The sequence below is a fragment of the Stenella coeruleoalba genome (assembly GCF_951394435.1).
Source record: "Stenella coeruleoalba genome assembly, chromosome: 5".
Lineage (NCBI taxonomy): Eukaryota > Metazoa > Chordata > Mammalia > Artiodactyla > Delphinidae > Stenella > Stenella coeruleoalba.
In genome coordinates this window covers 49,440,985-49,460,578 of record NC_137150.1, presented here as the reverse complement: position 1 = coordinate 49,460,578, position 19,594 = coordinate 49,440,985, and the positions used below count along the sequence as shown (strand labels likewise).

General features: G+C 36.5%; 1 protein-coding gene across 2 annotated transcripts; it reads left to right on the top strand.

Annotated features, from left to right (window-relative positions):
• Positions 1-598: 598 nt before the first annotated feature.
• On the top strand, positions 599-17,755 carry EIF5A2 (eukaryotic translation initiation factor 5A2). 2 transcript variants are annotated; one of them, XM_079921380.1, is made up of 5 exons: positions 599-722; positions 1,406-1,605; positions 2,151-2,255; positions 12,486-12,617; positions 13,206-17,755. In XM_079921380.1, exons 2-5 carry the CDS (start codon positions 1,441-1,443, stop codon positions 13,263-13,265), a joined length of 462 nt encoding a protein of 153 aa, XP_079777506.1. In that variant the 5' UTR covers positions 599-722; positions 1,406-1,440; the 3' UTR covers positions 13,266-17,755. The 2 variants fall into 2 exon arrangements, with proteins under 2 accessions (XP_079777506.1, XP_079777507.1); XM_079921381.1 differs by having other exon boundaries at positions 630-722; positions 1,435-1,605.
• The last annotated feature ends 1,839 nt before the right edge of the window (positions 17,756-19,594 follow it).

Genomic DNA, 19,594 nt, shown 5'->3' with positions numbered 1-19,594 from the left:
GAGCGCAGTGGATCCTGGCGGAGCGGCAGTGGCTGCTGGAATCTCATCATGGGTGGCTAGGGTCCCCCGCAAAACCCACAGCAGGAGCCACGTAATAAAATACTGCACTCGCGCTCTTCCTCGAGGAACAAGCATGGTTTTCAATGCCAAGTATGGCTGCAAGTTGGGCCAGAAGTTGGAACACAAAGTTCCCTCCACAGTCACGAGGCACAACCGTTGAAGGCCCATGCGTCGCGAGTTCTGGCAGCCGTCACATGACAACCGCCACGCACCTGACGTCAAGGGCCACCGAGTGCGTGGCTTGGTTCCCATTAACTTCGACTGGGACCCGAACGTAACGAACCTAAAAGTTTGAGGGAGCAAGTTTCCTTGCCGGCTAGTTTACCCTCAGCAACCGAACTCCAGAAAGTGCTCTTCACGCCGGAAGTGCACTAATCCGCAGCACGTGGGGTTGCCAGGGCGCTCTTCACGTGACTGGGAGGGGCCTCGGGAACCTTGTAGCCAATGGTAGCGCGAGAGGGCGGTGCCTATGACGCGCCGGGACCTATCCCGGAAGTAGGGCTGATGTGGGGGCGGGAAAGGGCGGGGAGGCCGGGGTGTGGGAAGTGTGGCGGCCCCGCCCCGTGTCTTGGAACTGCCGAGGTCGCCACCGCTGCCGCCGCCGCAGCTGTGGGAGACTGGCGCGGTTACGCAGGCGAAAGGCGCTCTTGCCCTGCTGAAAGGTGAAGACTCTGGGAAAAGGTGGTGGGGCTGCGACCGGAGCGAGGCAGGGCCGGGGAAGGCGGCCGGAGCCGAGCCCCGACCGTGGAGAGGAGGAAGGATGGAAGGGGGACCGAGGCGAGCGCGGGACCCGCCAAGGCTCAGGCCCGTGAGGCGCCGGGCCGGGCCGGGGATGCCGGCAGGACAGGGGGCGTCTGAGAGGTCGAAGTGACGGCGCTGCGGGCTGGGGGGAGAAGTGCTCTCCCGCTGCCCGAGGGCCAGGTGCTGCTGGCCAGGTCCTGTTATCTCCATCCTTCGTGGGGACATGAGGCCTGGGCTGGGCCCCCCGCAGTGAGGATCCGGGCGGCGGCGGAGGGCCGGGAGGCGCGGCGCGGTGCGGGAAAGTCACCGGCTCCTCCTGCAGTGGGACGGTGGGGCCGGGATTTGCTGCCCCCAGCGCGGGTGAGCGCCCTGGGCGGGTATTCCCCCCCCTTCAACGAGCTCTTCTGCGACTTCCCTCCCACCTCCCCACCGAAGGATGGAAAAGTTTGTAAGGCCGGAGTTAGAAAGTCCCCACTATTCTGGGTGGGTGTTCTATAAATGCAAAAATAATAGATCCATGATGCGTGGCTCGTAACCTCTCCGAAATGAGGCGTTTCCCTGCCTGCATGCCAGTTGTTAAAAAGCAAACAAACTTTTTGCATAGTACCCTCAGAAAAGCAACCATCTCCCCAGCCCACCATGGCGGACGAAATTGATTTCACTACTGGAGATGCTGGGGCTTCCAGCACTTACCCTATGCAGTGTTCGGCCCTGCGCAAAAACGGCTTCGTGGTGCTCAAAGGACGACCATGCAAAATAGTGGAGATGTCAACTTCCAAAACTGGAAAGCACGGTCATGCGAAGGTAAATGCCCTTCCAGGTCTTTCTTGGTGTTGGGATTTTGATCATTTGTATTCCATTACAGAACATGAGGTTTCTGTAGTTATAAGAGTGTATAATGACACTTTTTTTTTTCTTCCCACAATTACTGGGTGATCAGCTATTTGAATACTGAAAGGTAACATTTCCTTCTTGGGCCCTTATAATGTTTCATTAACTGGGAACTGAAACTTTCCTGAATCCTAGTGACTTAGACAATCTATTCAGTTTACAAATGAGAAAACCTGTTCTAACATTCTAACGAACCTAAATTCATTGTTCTTAATCACTCTTATGATTGAATTACTAGACTATATGATATTGGGTCTTGATATGTCATGATACTGTTTAGTTGTTCACTGCTTCTCAGTTGTATGACCACTACATTTTTTTTTTAAGAAAGTAAAATTAGATGACCTTGGAAGGAGAAAGAATCTGTCATAATCAGCTTTAGTATTATGCGTCTGTGTATGTAATGAGTGATATCTTGGCAAAGATTAAACAGTTTCCTGTTCTCCCGTCTCTGTTAGGTTCACCTTGTTGGAATTGATATTTTCACGGGCAAAAAATATGAAGATATTTGCCCTTCTACTCACAACATGGATGTTCCAAATATTAAGAGAAATGATTATCAAGTAAGTACTAATTTCCTTTAGAATGCTGCTTGTTTCCTGAAGGTGCAAATACTTTCTACTGTCCATTGTAATTTAATAAAACCCACAAGTAGTTTTGTAGGTTTTTCTAACCAATTGTTAAGTACCACTTATTTTAGAAACTGGAGAAATAGATAGTGCTATTTAACACTTGGTACCTTATCTAGGATGACTGCTAGTTTGCCACTTTTTAACATTCTTGCATTTTAAAAAATTTGAACACTTATTATTTCTCAAATCAAGTGACTCCATATTGTGAGTCCAATGTTTAGTAAAATTACTATTTTCCATGTTGTAAATTATTTCTCTTTGTTGTAAATACTTTCCAGGTATTTCTTTTCCCTTACCAGACCTAAGACTCAAGAAATTGTTGGAATTCATGTTCCACCAACCAAATTTGTGTGTATTAGTGAATGTGTGTCAGAATTTGGTATTCTTAAATAGGGAAATAAGTTGAAAGCCATAAATACAAAGGATAAAGTGTATGGTCACTGAATATGGTGAAGAAGATACAAAAACTTCGTAATTGTTTTATTTGTATTCAGTGACCATGCTGTGACCTTTTGTTAAATTATAGATATAAACTGCAAGTTTTAGTTCCAATTATGCATTTGGATAAGTCATGTTTAATGATAGCGTTTTCTTGTTTGGAGTATTGATGGTAACCAAACCACTGACCTCATAGAATGTGGGAGCTCAGATTAATCATAACTAAAGTCTTTCTTGAAAGTCTGCAATTTCTTTATCAAGCATATTATATATAGAACTCTTTTCATTTTACATAGTGAAAAATACAAGTGTGACACTCGAATTCGTTTTACCCAATTTAAACTTGTTCCTTTCTATACCTCATATTGTGTTGTATAATTTTTAAAGAATGTCACCATTAACTGCAATTATCCAATGATTTCCTTTTACTTTTTGTCCATATGTAAACATATTTTTGCACAGTTTTAATCTAGTAAGCAGTTTTATGTTTTCATTTTCCCACTTACAAATGTTTTCTAGGTTGCTTTGAAGTCTTCATAGAAATTTGAATTGTCTTAGTATAATAATAGCAAGATTTTTTTTAAGTCAGGCAGATCTGAGTTTTGATCTAGTTCTGCCACTTTCAAGCTGGGTGATGTTGGACAAATTACGCAACCTCTCTGAGCCTCAGTCTTCTCATCTACAAAGGAGGGATAATATGAAGATTAATGAGAAAATGTACTCCATAATTCCCTCAAAGTAGTTTTTTTTTTCTGCTTCCCCTTTTTCTGTATAAAAACTTCACTTAATCATTCCATTATTCTTGGAGCACCTAATTTAGACATGGCATATAGTGGATGCTCAATAAACATTTGTTAAATGAATACATGATTACTCAATGAGGTAAAGATAGTACAGCCAACTAAAGCTAAGCATAGAATTTTCTTTTGCCAAAAATAGATTTCTGTTTTCATCCTTAACGTGTGAATGCTTTGAATATTCAATATTCATTAATATTCATTCAATATACAAAGCTTTTACCCTTGAGTGTTTCAGAAAGATGGTATAAGTAGTTCAGATGACTACTACAGTGATCAAATTAGCCAGTCATTGATTGGAGCTCAAGATTTAACATAAAGGAAAATTTTGGTTTGGGTTTTATTTTGAGATAAAGCAGGACCTGGACTAGGATGAGGGGTATAAGATGAGTGAGGCCCTTGCCTCAAGCATAAAATTTTAAATAAAGACAGTACCAGAAACAATGCCAAGCCACACAGGGGCCTGATCCTGTCTGATATTTTGTTCATTATAGAATTTATGCATTAATTCTAATTTTTAAAAATATTACATTAACCTGATCACTGAGGGGGGTGTGTGTGTGTGTGCACGTGCCACCTTAAATTTTGCACCCAAGACAAGTGCCTCACTTGCCTCGCCGTAGTCCCAGCCTTTGGTATGTAGTCTGTGTTCCAGAGCGGATCAGAGAATGACTCAAGCCTAACAGTCTGGGTCCAGATCCTTGCTTTGGCACTTACTAACTGCATGACCTTGGTTGGCAAGTTATTTAATCTCTCACCTGCCTTTCTTTATAAAATAAGGATAAGAATAATAAACTCCTCATGGAATCACTGTGAGGTTTAATTAGTTAATTCTTAGAATAGTGCCTTGCAGAGTGAGCACTCAGTGATCACATCCCTTCATTATCAAGTCACCATAGAATACTTATTTCTGTTCATTAAAAAAAATTAGCCTTTTTTTAGCCATGAGCCTTTCCAGTTATATTTATTGTCCTATGGTGGTCTTCACTCACCTTTCCAAGTGCCTTGATTAAATTTCTACTTATTATTTAGCTACATGTAGTCCTTTGTATTTGCTGAATTCAGTATTTCAAGTGCCAGTTTGACAGCTAAAGTGAAATATATATATCTGTTCATTATAATAATTAAAAAGTAAGTCTTTGTTTAGGAAAAGAAATGTATCAATATTTACAATTTTAATTTTACATATTTTAACATAAGTTCAGAATGAAAGGAAAATTGTCTCCTGAATTCCATTCCAAGATGTAGCTTGGATTGGAATTGCTAATTTCCATCACTTCTCCCAAAAGTAGTTATGGTTATCTGGGGCTCACTGATGGTGTAAAATACAAATACACCCAGACACCTTTGGGAATCCCAAGACTCTTAAATATAGAAACACTTGTTCAAACTCTGGTACACACTTGAGTCATATTTCTTTAGAAAGTTCTGTGTTCCTGTGCACTACACCACAAGTTGAATGCCTTTTCTGCATTTACTAAAGTTTAACCTGTCATTTAAAGACCACTTTTCAGAAGGAAAACTAATCACTACAGGACATGTTGAAGTGTATATTGTGCATCTTTGGATTATTGATGAATTGCCAAAACTGTGAATATTAAATCCTAGTATATTCTTCAAATAAGTGGTATGTCTTTTGGATATGGAGTTGAATTTTGTTGTTGCAACTAAAATAGAACAACAAAGAAAATAATGATGCTATGAATTCCTTGTGCCTAAAGTCTTTTTATAATTTATACCTGTTCTGTGGAATCTTTGTGTTCCCTGGTAAAAGCAGTCTTTCTTTGGAGTAGAAAACCTCTAAACCAGCAGATCCCAGTACTGCAGGGACAAGAAACAGATATTTTGCTACAGTATCATTGAGGGTAATAGTGAGAAGAGTCTCCTACCTTTGGTTCCTAGACCTGTATATTCTACCTATGGGAGAAATAGTACCATATATTGGAATATATTTAACCTGTAAAATAGCACCCAGGCCCAGAGTGTGTCATTCAGCAGGAGGCAAAGATGAGTCTTCAATAGGCAAATGCACACAGGCAAACTGTCTTAGAATGATGGAGGACATGGACCACCAGTGAATTCTCTGAGCATTGTCCTGTTGTCTTTTTATTTTGCCTGTTAAATGAATTTTTTAGCCAGAAATGATACTATGTGAGGTACTGACAGTAATGTGACAGTTTACAAATCCACACATGAGATTTTAGCAGAAGCACTGCAGGCAGCAGAGGCAAGTTTATATGTGGAGTAAGGATCTATTACAGTGAGCACAAACTGCTGCCTCTTCCATGAGGGAGGGAGTACAATGTTACCAGGCAGCTGGCTCTTCCCCTGGGGAAATGGTGCCATATCAGGGACTCTGTATTGGTCTCTGCTATGAGGTACCAGCAGTGGCTGTAGTCAGATCAGCCTTGGTGAGAGAAAACCGGTGTCATTGAGCCCATGCCACTGTGGCCAATTGTTCGTGAGCCAATTGAACAAGGACTGGGAAGACTACAAAAAGAAGCTGAATGACATTCACAGGTAGAATCATCTTGTCACCTAATTGTCTGCCTCCTCGGTAGCATGTCCCCTTGGTAAGCATTTATATGGACACATTCTCTAACTATTTGGAGAGGACCCTCCGCGTACCACTTTCCCAGACCTTATTGTCAGCAATTTTCCCATCTTTTTCTTTCAGTTTTGTTGACCTTCCATCCATACTCTTAGCCCTTGCCCATAATCAGTGTAAATCCAAACCTTTGGTTCTCTCTTCTTTCAAGTCCAGTACATGAAGTTCTCATCCCCACTGTCTTTCAGGGCCACCTCTGAATAGTTTCATCAGACTACGCATAACCATCTAGAAACCATTCTGAATTTTGTTTTTCAGTCAGGTGGTAATAGGGAACTCCCCACAAAGTCATCGGTACAAGTTGAGGGAGAAATTGTGGATGTTGCAGAAGAAGGTGCTTCCAAGTCTCATACAACTTGTTGGTGCTTTCAGGAGCTGCTCAAGTTGATCTCACATATGCAGCTTCTACTTAATGATGGAGTGCTGCTGTGCATACCCAACTTTATGGCTTGGTGTGTCAGATAACACTCTAGTTGATGATAGTGTTATTTCCTTGTGTTGTCTGATAACAATGATCAAACATTCAGTTCCCCCCAGGGACCAGCAGCTCTAAAGAAGTAGTTTGAGAGTGCTGCCGGAAGAGGAAAAGGAAGAAGGAGAAAGGAGGAGGTCTCACCTAAAAGTCTGACTGTTTTGAAATAGATTGAGAAATAAAATTAAATTCAGAAATTAGGGCTAAGCCACCTGTAATGATGCTATTCCTTCTCCAGCCTTCTTCTGTTGTATACCAATAATACAAATACAAGCAAAAAAGTTCCCCCATAATTCTCCTTTTTCATGTTCTTTCTTACCAGACCACATCATGGATAGAATCTGCAGTCACTTACTCTCCCAATATCCTTCCTTTCAGTTCATGCTTTGCTTCCTCAGCTCCCTGTACCCCCCACTATTTAGTGGTTACAGTGCTCTTTCTAGAATTCTGATATACTATAGCATTTTTCTTTTTTACTTTTTATTGTGAACATTTTCAAAATCTGATGAACCTCACGTACCCATCATCCACCTTCCACAATTATCAGTACATAACCAATCTTGTTTCATCTGTACCCCACCATCTATTTTTATTTGCTGTACCCTCTACCTCTTGGTTATTTTGATGCTAATCCCAGATGTTATATCATTTATCATTTCATCTGTAAATATTTTGCTACACATTTTTAAAAGGTATGGGCTGTAAAAAACAGCATACTGTGGCACCCCCAAAATTAGTAATTCCTTAATATCTTCAAATATCCAATCAATATCTACATTTTCCTAATTGTCTTTGTTCTTTTGTTTGCGTTTTGCTTTTTCAGATGTGATAGTTACTGTTTTTGTTTTACAGTTTTTCTAAATCAGGACCTAAATAAAAGTCCACGCATTGAAATTGGTTGAGGTAACTCTTAAATCTACTTTATAGGTTCTCCTCTCTCAGACATGCATTTGAGCCTCTCTTCCCTCTCTTTCCTCCCTTCTTTCTCCCTCTCTCTCTCTTCCCCTCCATTTTTGATGAAGAAACTAGATAAGTTGTTCTGTAGACTTTCACGCAGTCTGTATTTTGCTAATTGCATTTCCTTTGTCCCACGTATTTCCTGAAAATTGATAATTAGATGTACAGACTTGATCAGATCCAGTTTAGATTTTTATTTTCTTCTTCTTTTCTTTAACAAAAATTACTCCGTAGGTGATATTCTGTGCAACCATCAAGTAAATGAGTCTGATGGTGTCTTTTTTTTTTTTTAATTTTTTTAAATTTATTTTTGGCTGCATTGAGTCTTCGTTGCTGTGTGTGGGCTTTCTCTAGTTGTGGTGAGCGGAGGCTACTCTGCGTTGCTGTGCGCAGGCTTCTCGTTGTGGCTGCTCTTGTTGCAGAACACAGGCTCTAGGCACACGGGCATCAGTAGTTGTGGCACGTGGGCTCAGTAGTTGTGGCTTGTGGGCTCTAAAGCGCAGGCTCAGTAGTTGTGGCACAAGGGCTTAGTTGCTCTGCAGCATGTGAGACCTTCCTGGACCAGGGCTCAAACCCATGTCCCCTGCACTGGCAGGCAGATTCTTAACCACTGCACCATGAGGGAAGCCCCTGATGGGTTTTTTTTTTTTGTGATGTTATTAGATATATAATTGCCTTAATCCATTAATTTATTAAAGGAGACAAAGTAATCATCTGTTACTTTTTTTTTCTTTAAAAGCCAGAACACTTCTATAAGAGAAGGTTTCCTTCAGCTTTTTTGTTTACCCTGTGGTACAGTGTATAATAGGAAAGCCAATATAAATACTTGATTCTTTCCCTTTAAGTACCAGTTTTCAAAATTAGTTGGTTTCCTGGTATCTACTGAAGATGACCAGTGAAATTTTTTTTTCACTATGAACTCAAGCATTTAAACACATTTATGTTTCAATCCATTGTAGTTATTATCATTATTGATTATCAAATTGTTCTTTCTTTATTCCAGACCTTATTCTGGTTAGCTCCTGAATCCCTTTGATATGGACCTAGTGGTCTTTAATAGCACCATGCTTTCTGATCTTGTATACTTCCTACTGTGGACCTGGAATTATCCATTTTCCCAGGAGCCCTATGGAGAGAAATAGCACCATACATTGGATTCTTTTAGTAGGAAATGACAGATACCACATTCTGGTACTACTATTTTGGGTGTATGGTATAATTTCAAATGTCATTCAGCAGCTTGCTACACCACTGCATGCCTGAATCCTCTATTACAAGTTTTCTGACTCTGCCCTCTCCTGTCTCCTTGCTTTCTATTAGCAAAATGATTACTCTCTCTACCAAAAAAAAAATTGTTCATAAACATCTCAAAGTTATCAAATAAGTAGATTGCTTACAGGTGAAGAATCAGAAGGAAATATTTAGAATTGACTTATAACTGTTTTCTTACCATCCTCTCCTTCCAGCTCTACAGCGTCAGAGAGGGCTTTGAGGGAAGATTGAAAAAGTTGCACAAAAATATGCTTGAAACAAAAAAATGACACCGTTAGCTTTTTTTTTCAAGATTGAAAATTACAAAAGGGGAAGTGATACCTTGAGAGAGGAAAAATCTTGCAGATACTACCTTAGCCAGGTGATCAAAATTAATATCACCAGTAATAGGACATAGTGACATAATTTGTCTCTTGATGTGATACTCTGAGGACACATCATATATGTAGTAATCCTTCCAAAAATGCGCTAGCTGACTCATTAGAAAACAAACTCAAACTGAGCAACATTCTATAATACAGTAAACCTGTACTCGTCAAAAATGTCAATGTCATGCAACACAAAGGGTCAGGAACTGTTCCAAATTAAGAGACTAAACTGACATGACAGCCAAATAAATACAAGGCATGATCCTGGAGTTGAAAGGGAAAAATTGTTATCGAAGACAATATTGGGACAATTGGCAAATTTGAATATGGACTATATATTGAATAATATGTTAGCAATATTGAATTTCCTGATTTTGAAAAATAAACTGTGGCTATGTAAGAATATGTCCTTGTTCTTGGGAAAAACACACTGAAGTATTATTGCTGAAGAGTCATGATGTTTGAAACTTACTCTCAAATGGTTCAGCAAAAATAAGAAAAGAATAAGAATGTGTATGGTATGCATTTTATATATTCCATATATACAGAGAGGGAAAAACAGCACATGTGGTTAAATGTTAACAAAGAGTAAATCTAGGTAAAAGATAAAGGATTTTATTGCATTATTTTTGCAACTTTTCTCAATATCTGAAAAATTTTAAATTTATTTAAGATCAAATAATTCATTTTTATTATTTAATTTTACTTTTCTGTAGCTTAGCTTATTTTTGAAATTTTATTTCTTATAGCAATTTATTTTAATATTTAATATTTATAAATATATATTTTAGATGTTTTATAATATGTCTGTATCTTTTTGTATTTGAAATGCTTTATATTTCATCCCATGGCTTATTTTATTAATTCCCTTTAAAAAATAAAATACCATATAAATACCAAAATATCAGTATTATTATTTGGTTTATGTGGTTCAGTCACTAGTGGAGTGGGAACCTTTAACTCTTGAAATTGACAAGTTCTACTTCAGGGAATTGTTAAAAGAGCTGAAATAAAAAAAGATGAGCCTGTGGTTAATTGTTTAAAAATTACACTTCTGTCTCAACTCAACCTCCTTGCTTCCCGCTTTTCTGCCAACTACCTCACAAATGTTTGAGTGACCAAAAGATTAATTAAAAGTGTTTGTGGTGGCTCAGTAGGATGGTTTTTTGTTTTTGAGATTGTAGACATGTGTAAAAACTGAAATCTCCGGTGGTAGGTGGGGTTTCTGTGGAAAGCCATTGCCAGAGTTGGTAGTGCCATAGAGGAGAGCTTTGAAACTCTACCTCTGTGGTATGCCTGTGTTATGTCATAGGGGCTAAAGGGGACCAGGGACCATGTCTTTAACTCTTTTTGTGTATGTCAATGGTAGCATCTGGTATGCTGGGTGATTGCCTTTTATAAAACCTGTTAGACAAATGGGACCTAATGAAACTTAAAAGCTTCTGCACAGCAAAGGAAACCATAAACAAGACAAAAAAACAACTCCCAGAAAAAAAAAAAAAAAAGACCACTCCCAGAATGGGAGAAAATAATTGCAAACGAATCAACAGACAAAGGATTAATCTCCAAAATATACAAACAGCTCATGCAGCTCAATATCACAAAAACAAACAATGCAATCAAAAAATGGGCAGAAGACCTAAATAGACATTTCTCCAAAGAAGACATACAGATGGCCAAGAGGCACATGAAAAGATGCTCAACATCGCTAATTATTAGAGAAAAGCAAATCAAAACTACAGTGAGGTATCACCTCACACTGGTCAAAATGGCCATCATCACAAAATCTACAAACAATAAATGCCAGAGAGGGTGTGGAGAAAGGGGAACCCTCTTGCACTGTTGGTGGGAGTGTAAATTGATACAGCCACTATGGAGAACAGTATGGAGGTTCCTTAAAAAACTAAAAATAGAATTACCATATGACCCAGCAATCCCACTACTGGGCATATACCCAGAGAAAACTATAACTCAAAAAGACACATGCACCCCAATGTTCATTGCAGCCCTATTTACAATAGCCAGGTCATGGAAGCAACCTAAAGGCCCATTGACAGACGAATGGATGAAGAAGATGTGGTACATATATACAATGGAATATTACTCAGCCACAGAAAGGAATGAAATTGGGTCATTTGTAGAGATGTGGATGGACCTAGAGACTGTCATACAGAGTGAAATAAGTCAGAAAGAGAAAACTAAATATCATATATTAACGCATATATGTGGAATCTAGAAAAATGGTACAGATGAACCTGTTTGCAAGACAGAAATAGAGACACAGATGTAGAGAACAAATGTACGGACACCAAGTGGGGAAAGGGCAGGTGGGATGAATTGGGAGATTGGGATTGACATACATACACTAACTAATATGTATAAAATAGGTAACTACTGAGAACCTGCTGTATAGCACAGGGAACTCCACTTCGTTGTGTAGTAGAAACTAACACAACATTGTAAAGCAATAATACCCCAATTTTAAAAAAAAACCTTAAAATTCTAGGCACACCGGTGGTGTACATGCTTTTAGAATAAATTAATGTGGCCTGGCTGTTTCCTCATACCTGTAATGAAAGAAATTCAATGATATCAATACTGTGCTTTTTTGCAGGTTAGGTTGATGACTGGTTTTGTTTCATTAATGTCATCAGCAAGCTAATGTTTTTCTTTTTTAAAAAATCTAGTGTTGTTAGCAGTGAGCTGGAGACCAAAAATTTTCCACTTCAGTTTGTTCATAATCAAATTATAAAACACATTGTTTGTAATCATGAAAAACTGAAAATAACTTTTATGCCCACTAATACAAAAAATGGTTAAATCAGTTACAGTATAACTTCGCAGTTGTGAAGTGATTAGAGAGACTAAGGTAGGTCCATATTTTCCAAAACGGAAAGATTTCTAAGATATATTAAGTGAAAACAACTTGCTGAAAGATACTTGTAATATCTCATTTATTTTTTAAAGCAACTATATATTGTGTACGTAACTTCAGGATACTCTATAAAAAAGCCTAAACTGTTTAATAACCTAGAGATTTGCGGGAGGGGAGAGTGCAGGAAGGAATGAACTTATATTTTTTGTCTGTACCTATTTTATGCTTTTGTATGTGTAGCATTCTTAAGCACCAAAATGTATTAATGTATTACTGTGTACTGATAAAAATTAATATAATTGGCAATTTATGTAAAAATTACAAAGGAGTGGGTGTAATCTAATCAGTGCAAATGATATAATTTCTTTCAATAGCTGATATGCATTCAGGATGGTTACCTTTCCCTGCTGACAGAAACTGGTGAAGTTCGTGAGGATCTTAAGCTGCCAGAAGGTGAACTAGGCAAAGAAATAGAAGGAAAATATAATGCAGGTGAAGATGTACAGGTAAAGACTTATGGAGAGATTGTTTTTTTAAATCATTTTATAAAAACTTTGACCTAAACTAGTTAGCATAAAATACTATATGTGAAATACAGCTTTTAAATACTGCTGAAATGTTGAAAATGATCTCTAGAACTAGGCAGTTTTCCCATGATACCTTTTACCATGGCCATTACCAAAGAAAGTATCAAAGTTCATTTTTTACTACATAGACACTGTCAATTCCAAATTTGTTTTGAAGATCAGCCTGAACTATTCTTAAGGATGAGAAAGGATGTTATGGGAATACTAAAGAGTGAAGGTGGCTTACTTTATCTTGTTGTAACTCTCAGAAGTATAACGTCTAATAAGTATTGAAACATTTATAGTTCTTATTCTCCTGTTCCCTGAAAGTTTTCTTAAAAACCACAATTTGAGAAATTTAGCTTTAGAAAACTGTAAAAAAAGGTAGATTATTTGATCTTGGAATACCTCTTCACAAAATCAGTATGTATAAAATATCCACAAATATCCAATGTATGATGAATTAACTATATCTTATATATGTATTGCCTTTTGAATACGTTTTTGCCTGCATTTTTTTCCTTCTAGGTGTCTGTCATGTGTGCAATGAGTGAAGAATGTGCTGTAGCCATAAAGCCCTGCAAATAAACGGGAACATCAGGCATGAGCAAAATGTTTAGGTCTGGATCAACTGCAGATCTAAAGTTTGGTTCTAAGTTGTCACCAAAGCTATGGCGTTCATAAGCAACCTCATTTCTTTTTTAATTGTTTTGAAATTGTGCTGAGTTAGTTTTGCAGGCAATTCGTAATTTAAAAAAATGATCAAGATGTATAATTCTTTTTTTTAAATTTTGTAGGTGTCTTTCCTATAACTTTCTTCTGGTTTTCAGTATGTAAGTCTAAGAAACAGACAAGATAGCTTCAGCAGATGTGATTTGTCTGAGCAAATCGTTCCTAAATTTTAGTTAAATGATAAATAAACCAGGGTTTTAAATCAAACAATGTAGCATCTAGTGGTATTGAAGCACCACATTTAAGTTGAATTGCTCTGCATTAATTTCGAACTTAATATCATAGAATAAGTAGATTATGGATTGGAATTGTCAGTTTCAGCATGGGTGTGGCAAGTACAGATCCTTAAACAAAAATCATGTTATCAAAGAGTGCCAGTTATCTTAGTAACCATGTGCAGCCCACCTGTATTACCTCAGTCATTCTGTTCTTTGCCAAATTGCTGGTAGACTTAATATAACCTATATTATGGGGATTTTAGTACTTTCTTGTGGTTGACAGAGGCATTAAACTGTTTTGTGATAGTTAGCAAGTCATATTGTAAGGAAGACACAAAGGACAGTGGCAAAGGAGGTTGGTTAAAACTATAGGTTTTTATTTGTGGCCTTTGTATTCAACATAAAAATAGGAAGTTTCCATTTGTGTTTTTGCCTTTAACTCTTGTTTTCTCTCTTTATTAAAGGGAGTGACCTGCTTTACAGGATACTATGTAGCACTTTTTATCAATTATGTTGAATAAATGTTGGTATTTGTAGTAGTCACTCCTTTTCAGCCATTTTTAAGTAGACTTTTTTGACATCAAAATATTTGTTAGACAAAACTGGAAATTCTTACTTTAAATTGATTTGGAACATTTGTTAAATTTATGTATATTTTTTCTAACATGAAAGTGAATCATAGAAGAAAAGTCACTTTATGTGATGATTATTATTTAACTTAAGAAGTATATGTATTTTATCTGATTGTCTTGTGACTTAATTCAGTTACTGGTGTGAAATATATCTAGGAAAGAATTCTATAAACAATTATTTTAAAAAGTATTTTAGGTGATTCTGCTACATTTCTGTTTAGTCTTTTGGATCATATATCTATATTTCCAGAATTCTAGGCATTGTCACAGGGTTTGTGAGGACCTTTGACTCAATACCAGTCATTATATTGCAGTGAAACTTAGAACAAAATCACCATTTCAGTAATAACTTCATTCTCTAAGACTCATTATGAGACCTCTCCCATCATACTTTGACTTCTAAAAGGCCTTTGTACCTATCATCTAGAGGAAAATATGTATGATGCTGTAACTGGTCTACTCAGTGACTGGAAATAGCATTAGGAACAGAAGATCCCAAAGTTTTAGTTACTTAGTTTGCACACACTTTTAAATCTTGTATTGGCCTCAGCAAACCCATTTGGAGAAGAAGCAAGATACTTTAAGGAAATGCAAGAGGAATTCTAAAGCACAAGAAATATTGAGGTTGTAGTTAATCATTTTTAGTGTAACATTTTAGTTTTTCCCATCCAAAGCACAGTTAGTAACTAGACTAAATTCTTTCCAGTATTCCATTTAAGTATCTACTACATACTGCTCTAGTTTTTTAGTACTCTGTAATATGTATCCTACTTGGGACTGGTTGGCATTGTTACCCACAGGAGCTCCAAAAAGTTATCAGTCTGTGTTACTTGCTGGTCATTCATATGACCTCAGTTAACCACACTGATGTTCTGGTTTAGTATTAATTCTGGATTGGCATGCCCTTGTTCTTCATAATTTGTCAAACTTCACATAAACATATTTTCAGTTGTGAGGTAAGTGTATATAAATTATAATAATGCATCTGTACCTTCATATCTTGAATGGCAAAAGCTATTTATGCTTAAATATTTCATTTTAATTACTATAATGAGTATAAATACTCTTCTGTCATATAATTAATTATAAGTATAGATTTTAAAGATATGGGACTGTTTATTTTCACATAAGTCAGTACATGTTTCTCTAGAACAATATATTTCATTTAGAAAAGCTTTATAAATTGTATTAAAAGGAAGCAGGAAACATATTTTTTAACAGAACAGAAGTGACTTCATTCTTTTTTGACATCAGAAATGTTAAAAGTTGATTCCTAGTATTTGTTGTACTTTTTTGTAGCAAATGTGTTAAATGTCAAAGTTACCATATATAGAATGTAGACTGTCACATTGATAGATTATACAGTGACACCTTTTTGTCTGTAGGCATTTCACCGATTTATATACAATATTATAGTAACAAGTGGAATATTTGTTTCTTTCTAGAACAACATATTTTATTTCTACTGTGAAGACTTTGTTTTACCTTATTTGCTACAAAGTTGTATACCCTCTGAAATAGATCAAATTATTGCTACTTTGACTTAGCATTTGCATCATAAACATAATTATGATGTTTCTTTTATGCTCCCCTCCAAGGGCTGTCAGTCACTTGAAATTATTGCTAACCAAGCTCTTGAATACGTTTCCATTTATGGTACAAAATTCTGTACCAATGCTTTATAACAATTATCAGAACTCTCCTGCAGCCAGAGCATGAAATCTTTAATAGGAGATGCTGCAATAAAATGTTTAGGCTATAAAATTTGGGGACACAACTTTTCATTATAGCACAATTAGTGTGCATGTGCACACATAGCTTTGTATGTTTGTTCTTTTTACAACGTCATTCCAACTCTTAAAAGTACTGTAGTCTGGTAGTGCCTCAAATGTTGGTAACTGTTTTTTTTTTTTAATTTACAGCTTTTCCAGAATTTGTTTTTGTACTTTAAAGTTTCTCAATTAGATTATTTCTAGTTGAACTGTAATTTGAATGCATTGTTCTCAGGGCTCTTTGTGCTAAGTGCTGAAGTTTCATTATTTCAAAGCTAACTGCCTGAAAGTATATTACAAATTTTTCCCAAATTATAATAGAGTGATACATACAAACAAAAATCCATAATATCAACATACTTAAACCATATACTAAATATTCAAGAAAAAAATGAGAACATTAGTAACATCTATACTGGAATCTTGCCATATTTTTTTTCATTTTAGAAAAGAATTTGGTAGTCTTATCTTAGACCCTTATCCTTAATGATATATCTGAAAGCATTCCTTTGGCCCAGAACCCAGAGATAGTTTTAGAGCCAAACTTTGATGTGATTCTCAAACATATTTAGGGACAACAGAACAAAAATTCATAGTACTTTTTTGGGTACACTAAAATGTTTACATATTGAATTCTGTAATACGAACTAGGAACAAATTTATTATGAGAAAATATGGCTCTTAAGCAGAAAATGTGTGAACTATAAGCATATTTCCATAAACAGTATATTATATTGAACTGGTCAACAGTTTAAAATTTTCTGATATCATCTAAGCAGAGTACTTTATAGTTTTCAAGCCTTTTTTTTTCCCTACCATTCAGACAAGTAACAGGCAACAAAAGCTTAAGAAAAATTTATTGTGGAAAATCTTAAAATTGAGAAAATTCAATCTATTAACTTTATTAAATTTTTTTCTCTGAATTGGGTATATGGCATTATTTGATTTTAGCAGGGAACATTTGGATTTAGCTTACGGAACACAGATGTTCTGTGGGAACATGACTTGAAGTTCTATATAATGTTTTTTCATTAAATAACCATCTGAACATCAAGGTAACTACCAAGTGAGGTCAAGTGCCTGAAAAGTGCTGTATACATCTAATTAGCATGTTTTCCTTTCATGAAAGATGCATCTTATAGCAATGCATATCAGGCTTTCACCTTCTAAAAACATACTTGCCAAACTTTACCATCCACCACTATCTCTGTCTCCTTAGAACAGGTCGAAACCTATTTTACAATTGAGAGAGATTGCTTTATTTATATAAAGTCCCTAAAACTGTGTCTTGATATTGGTAGACTTAAGTTTATCTTAGTTCAAGATTGCACATTTTTAAAGCTCTGGATATAAACTTTATTCAGTGATGACTATACAGCTTGTCATAAGTCATAGTTGTGACCATTCTTGAAAGGAATTCTTTATTGTGGTTAATATCTACTATAAATAAGCACTCTTGTGCTTGTTACAAAGTATAGTGCAAATTACTAGCTCTATACTGTTTTTGTCCTCCTCTCCAAAAAGAAAATAGTTGAAATGGCATTGTCTAATCCAGTGGCACTTTATTAGTAATACATTTTATTTGTCATAGGTATAAGAGAACTTATGCTTTTACCTGCAGAGACTTATATGTTTTAGCTAAAACTTTAAAACTGTAAGATATGTAGTATGGGTATTATTATAATCATGTATTTTACATTTCAAAAATGGGTAAAATTAAAATATTAAGCCTTTGTCTATATTAAAATAATTGTGAAATCCTTTAAAATATAGATGGTAAACTTAGCAATTATAATTTTTGTTACATTAAAATATATTTGTCTGTTAACATCATCAGTTATATTAAATAAAAATAAAGTTAATTTAACAGCTTACACTATTCTTGTATATATACATTCCTAGAAACATTTTCATACTAGAAATTAATTTGTATATTACTGTTAAAAGAAAATCTAACTTGTATTTTTATTTTTTTTATATTTTAGGTTCTTACTATACAGCACCCTAGCTTTACAGCTGGGAATGTTAATTTCTAGATTTTAGTTCCAGATTTAGGTACACTTCTTTTAATCTTTAAATTTTTAATAGTTTTTAAGAATACATAAAATACATGGTTCAAAATTCTATAGGTACAAGAATAAATGCATCTTCCCATCTTCGTCCTCTTTCTGTGCATTCTTCCAGAGATACACAATGCAAGAGAGTTTAGTGGTCCCTTCCCCACCCCTGATCTCCCAGGATCTGAAGTGTTCCTTCTTTACGAGAGTTGCTGTTCTCTTTCCACAGCGATGTGAATGGTGTGATGAGTCCCTGAAGCAAACTCTTCACCCTTTTCCCAATCCTCACCATATCTAATCAACACCATCTGGACAGATTCATCCTCAGGGGCTCAGCAGTTTCTTCCTTTTACACACTGTACTATTCTAGAACATCTCTGTCACTTCCTGACTTGTGGACCATACCAAGACTTCCAGTGTAGTTGTCACCTCGTATCCATGATCAGTATCACTGTTACCCATAATCTTCCATATCCAGCAAGCATAATTGGGCAGTGGGAGAAGCACCAAATTAAAGTCTTCCACCCGTCAGCCCCACTCTTTTTTACCACTTGCAAATACCAGTAGCTTGTTTCCCAGAAGTAGGCATGAGAAGGGTAAAAGAAGAGTGAAAAGGGACTAATTGTATGTTATGTATCAGCCTGTCTGAGTTTCTTCTTCCCACCACCCCAACCTCATATTTAAACATTCTATCCAAACAGGAGGTGTCCTATGGAATTGCCACTTTAAAAACCCTACTGCTTGTCTAAAGTGTGTGTTCCACTGGGAGCTTAAAGTATCCATTGCCACAGTACATTCAGCAGGATCAGTTACAATCACTGGATGTGTATCAGCTCAAAAGAACCCACCTACAAGGTTTTATCAATCCATTTTCCAATTTGAGAGTTATTTCTGAGTCCATTCAAAATAATTTCCCGCCACCCACGGGTACTACCCGGCATCACAATGACTTGTGTTCCAGTGTTTAGGAGGGCCCCAAAGGCTCGGCAACCACATTTGCTATCAGATTCGCAACAAAGATCCTAACTGGGAGAATGGAGGTTTATCTACCTAATAATGATAGTGTGTCTGCCTTTTTTGGTTCACAGTTTATGTGTGTGTTTCACTTAAATTATTGTCACTCTAGTTCGTTGTAATTCCTATACATTCAGTGAGGTAAATCTTGGAGAAAAAAATATATACATGGAACCTTCGGGAAAAAAAGGACATTTAGGACACAAAACAGTTTCTATAAAGTGGAAATATTAAAAATAACACCCTGATACCAGTCCTAAGTGAAATTAAAAACAAAACTAGATGTAGGTTTTGTACCTTGTTAAATTTATTTCAAAATATTTTAAAGTAACAAAAAACTAGAAAATAAAAAGACTCTTCTACCTGGAAATTTTAAAACCTATTATGTAATTCTATGATGAAAGGGGTACTACAAACAAAGAATTCCTGAAAGATAATGAAAACACTATATATCAGAATCCATGTAAAGCAGTATAGATGAAAATTTGTAGC

What these genes read in the sequence shown, in the direction of transcription:
- EIF5A2 (XM_079921380.1), top strand. Translation starts at nt 1,441, where the DNA reads ATGGCGGACGAAATTGATTTCACTACTGGAGATGCTGGGGCTTCCAGC. An exon ending in GAAAGCACGGTCATGCGAAG is followed by an intron (nt 1,606 to 2,150) that starts GTAAATGCCCTT and finishes CGTCTCTGTTAG; the next exon opens with GTTCACCTTGTTGGAATTGA. An exon ending in TTAAGAGAAATGATTATCAA is followed by an intron (nt 2,256 to 12,485) that starts GTAAGTACTAAT and finishes TTCTTTCAATAG; the next exon opens with CTGATATGCATTCAGGATGG.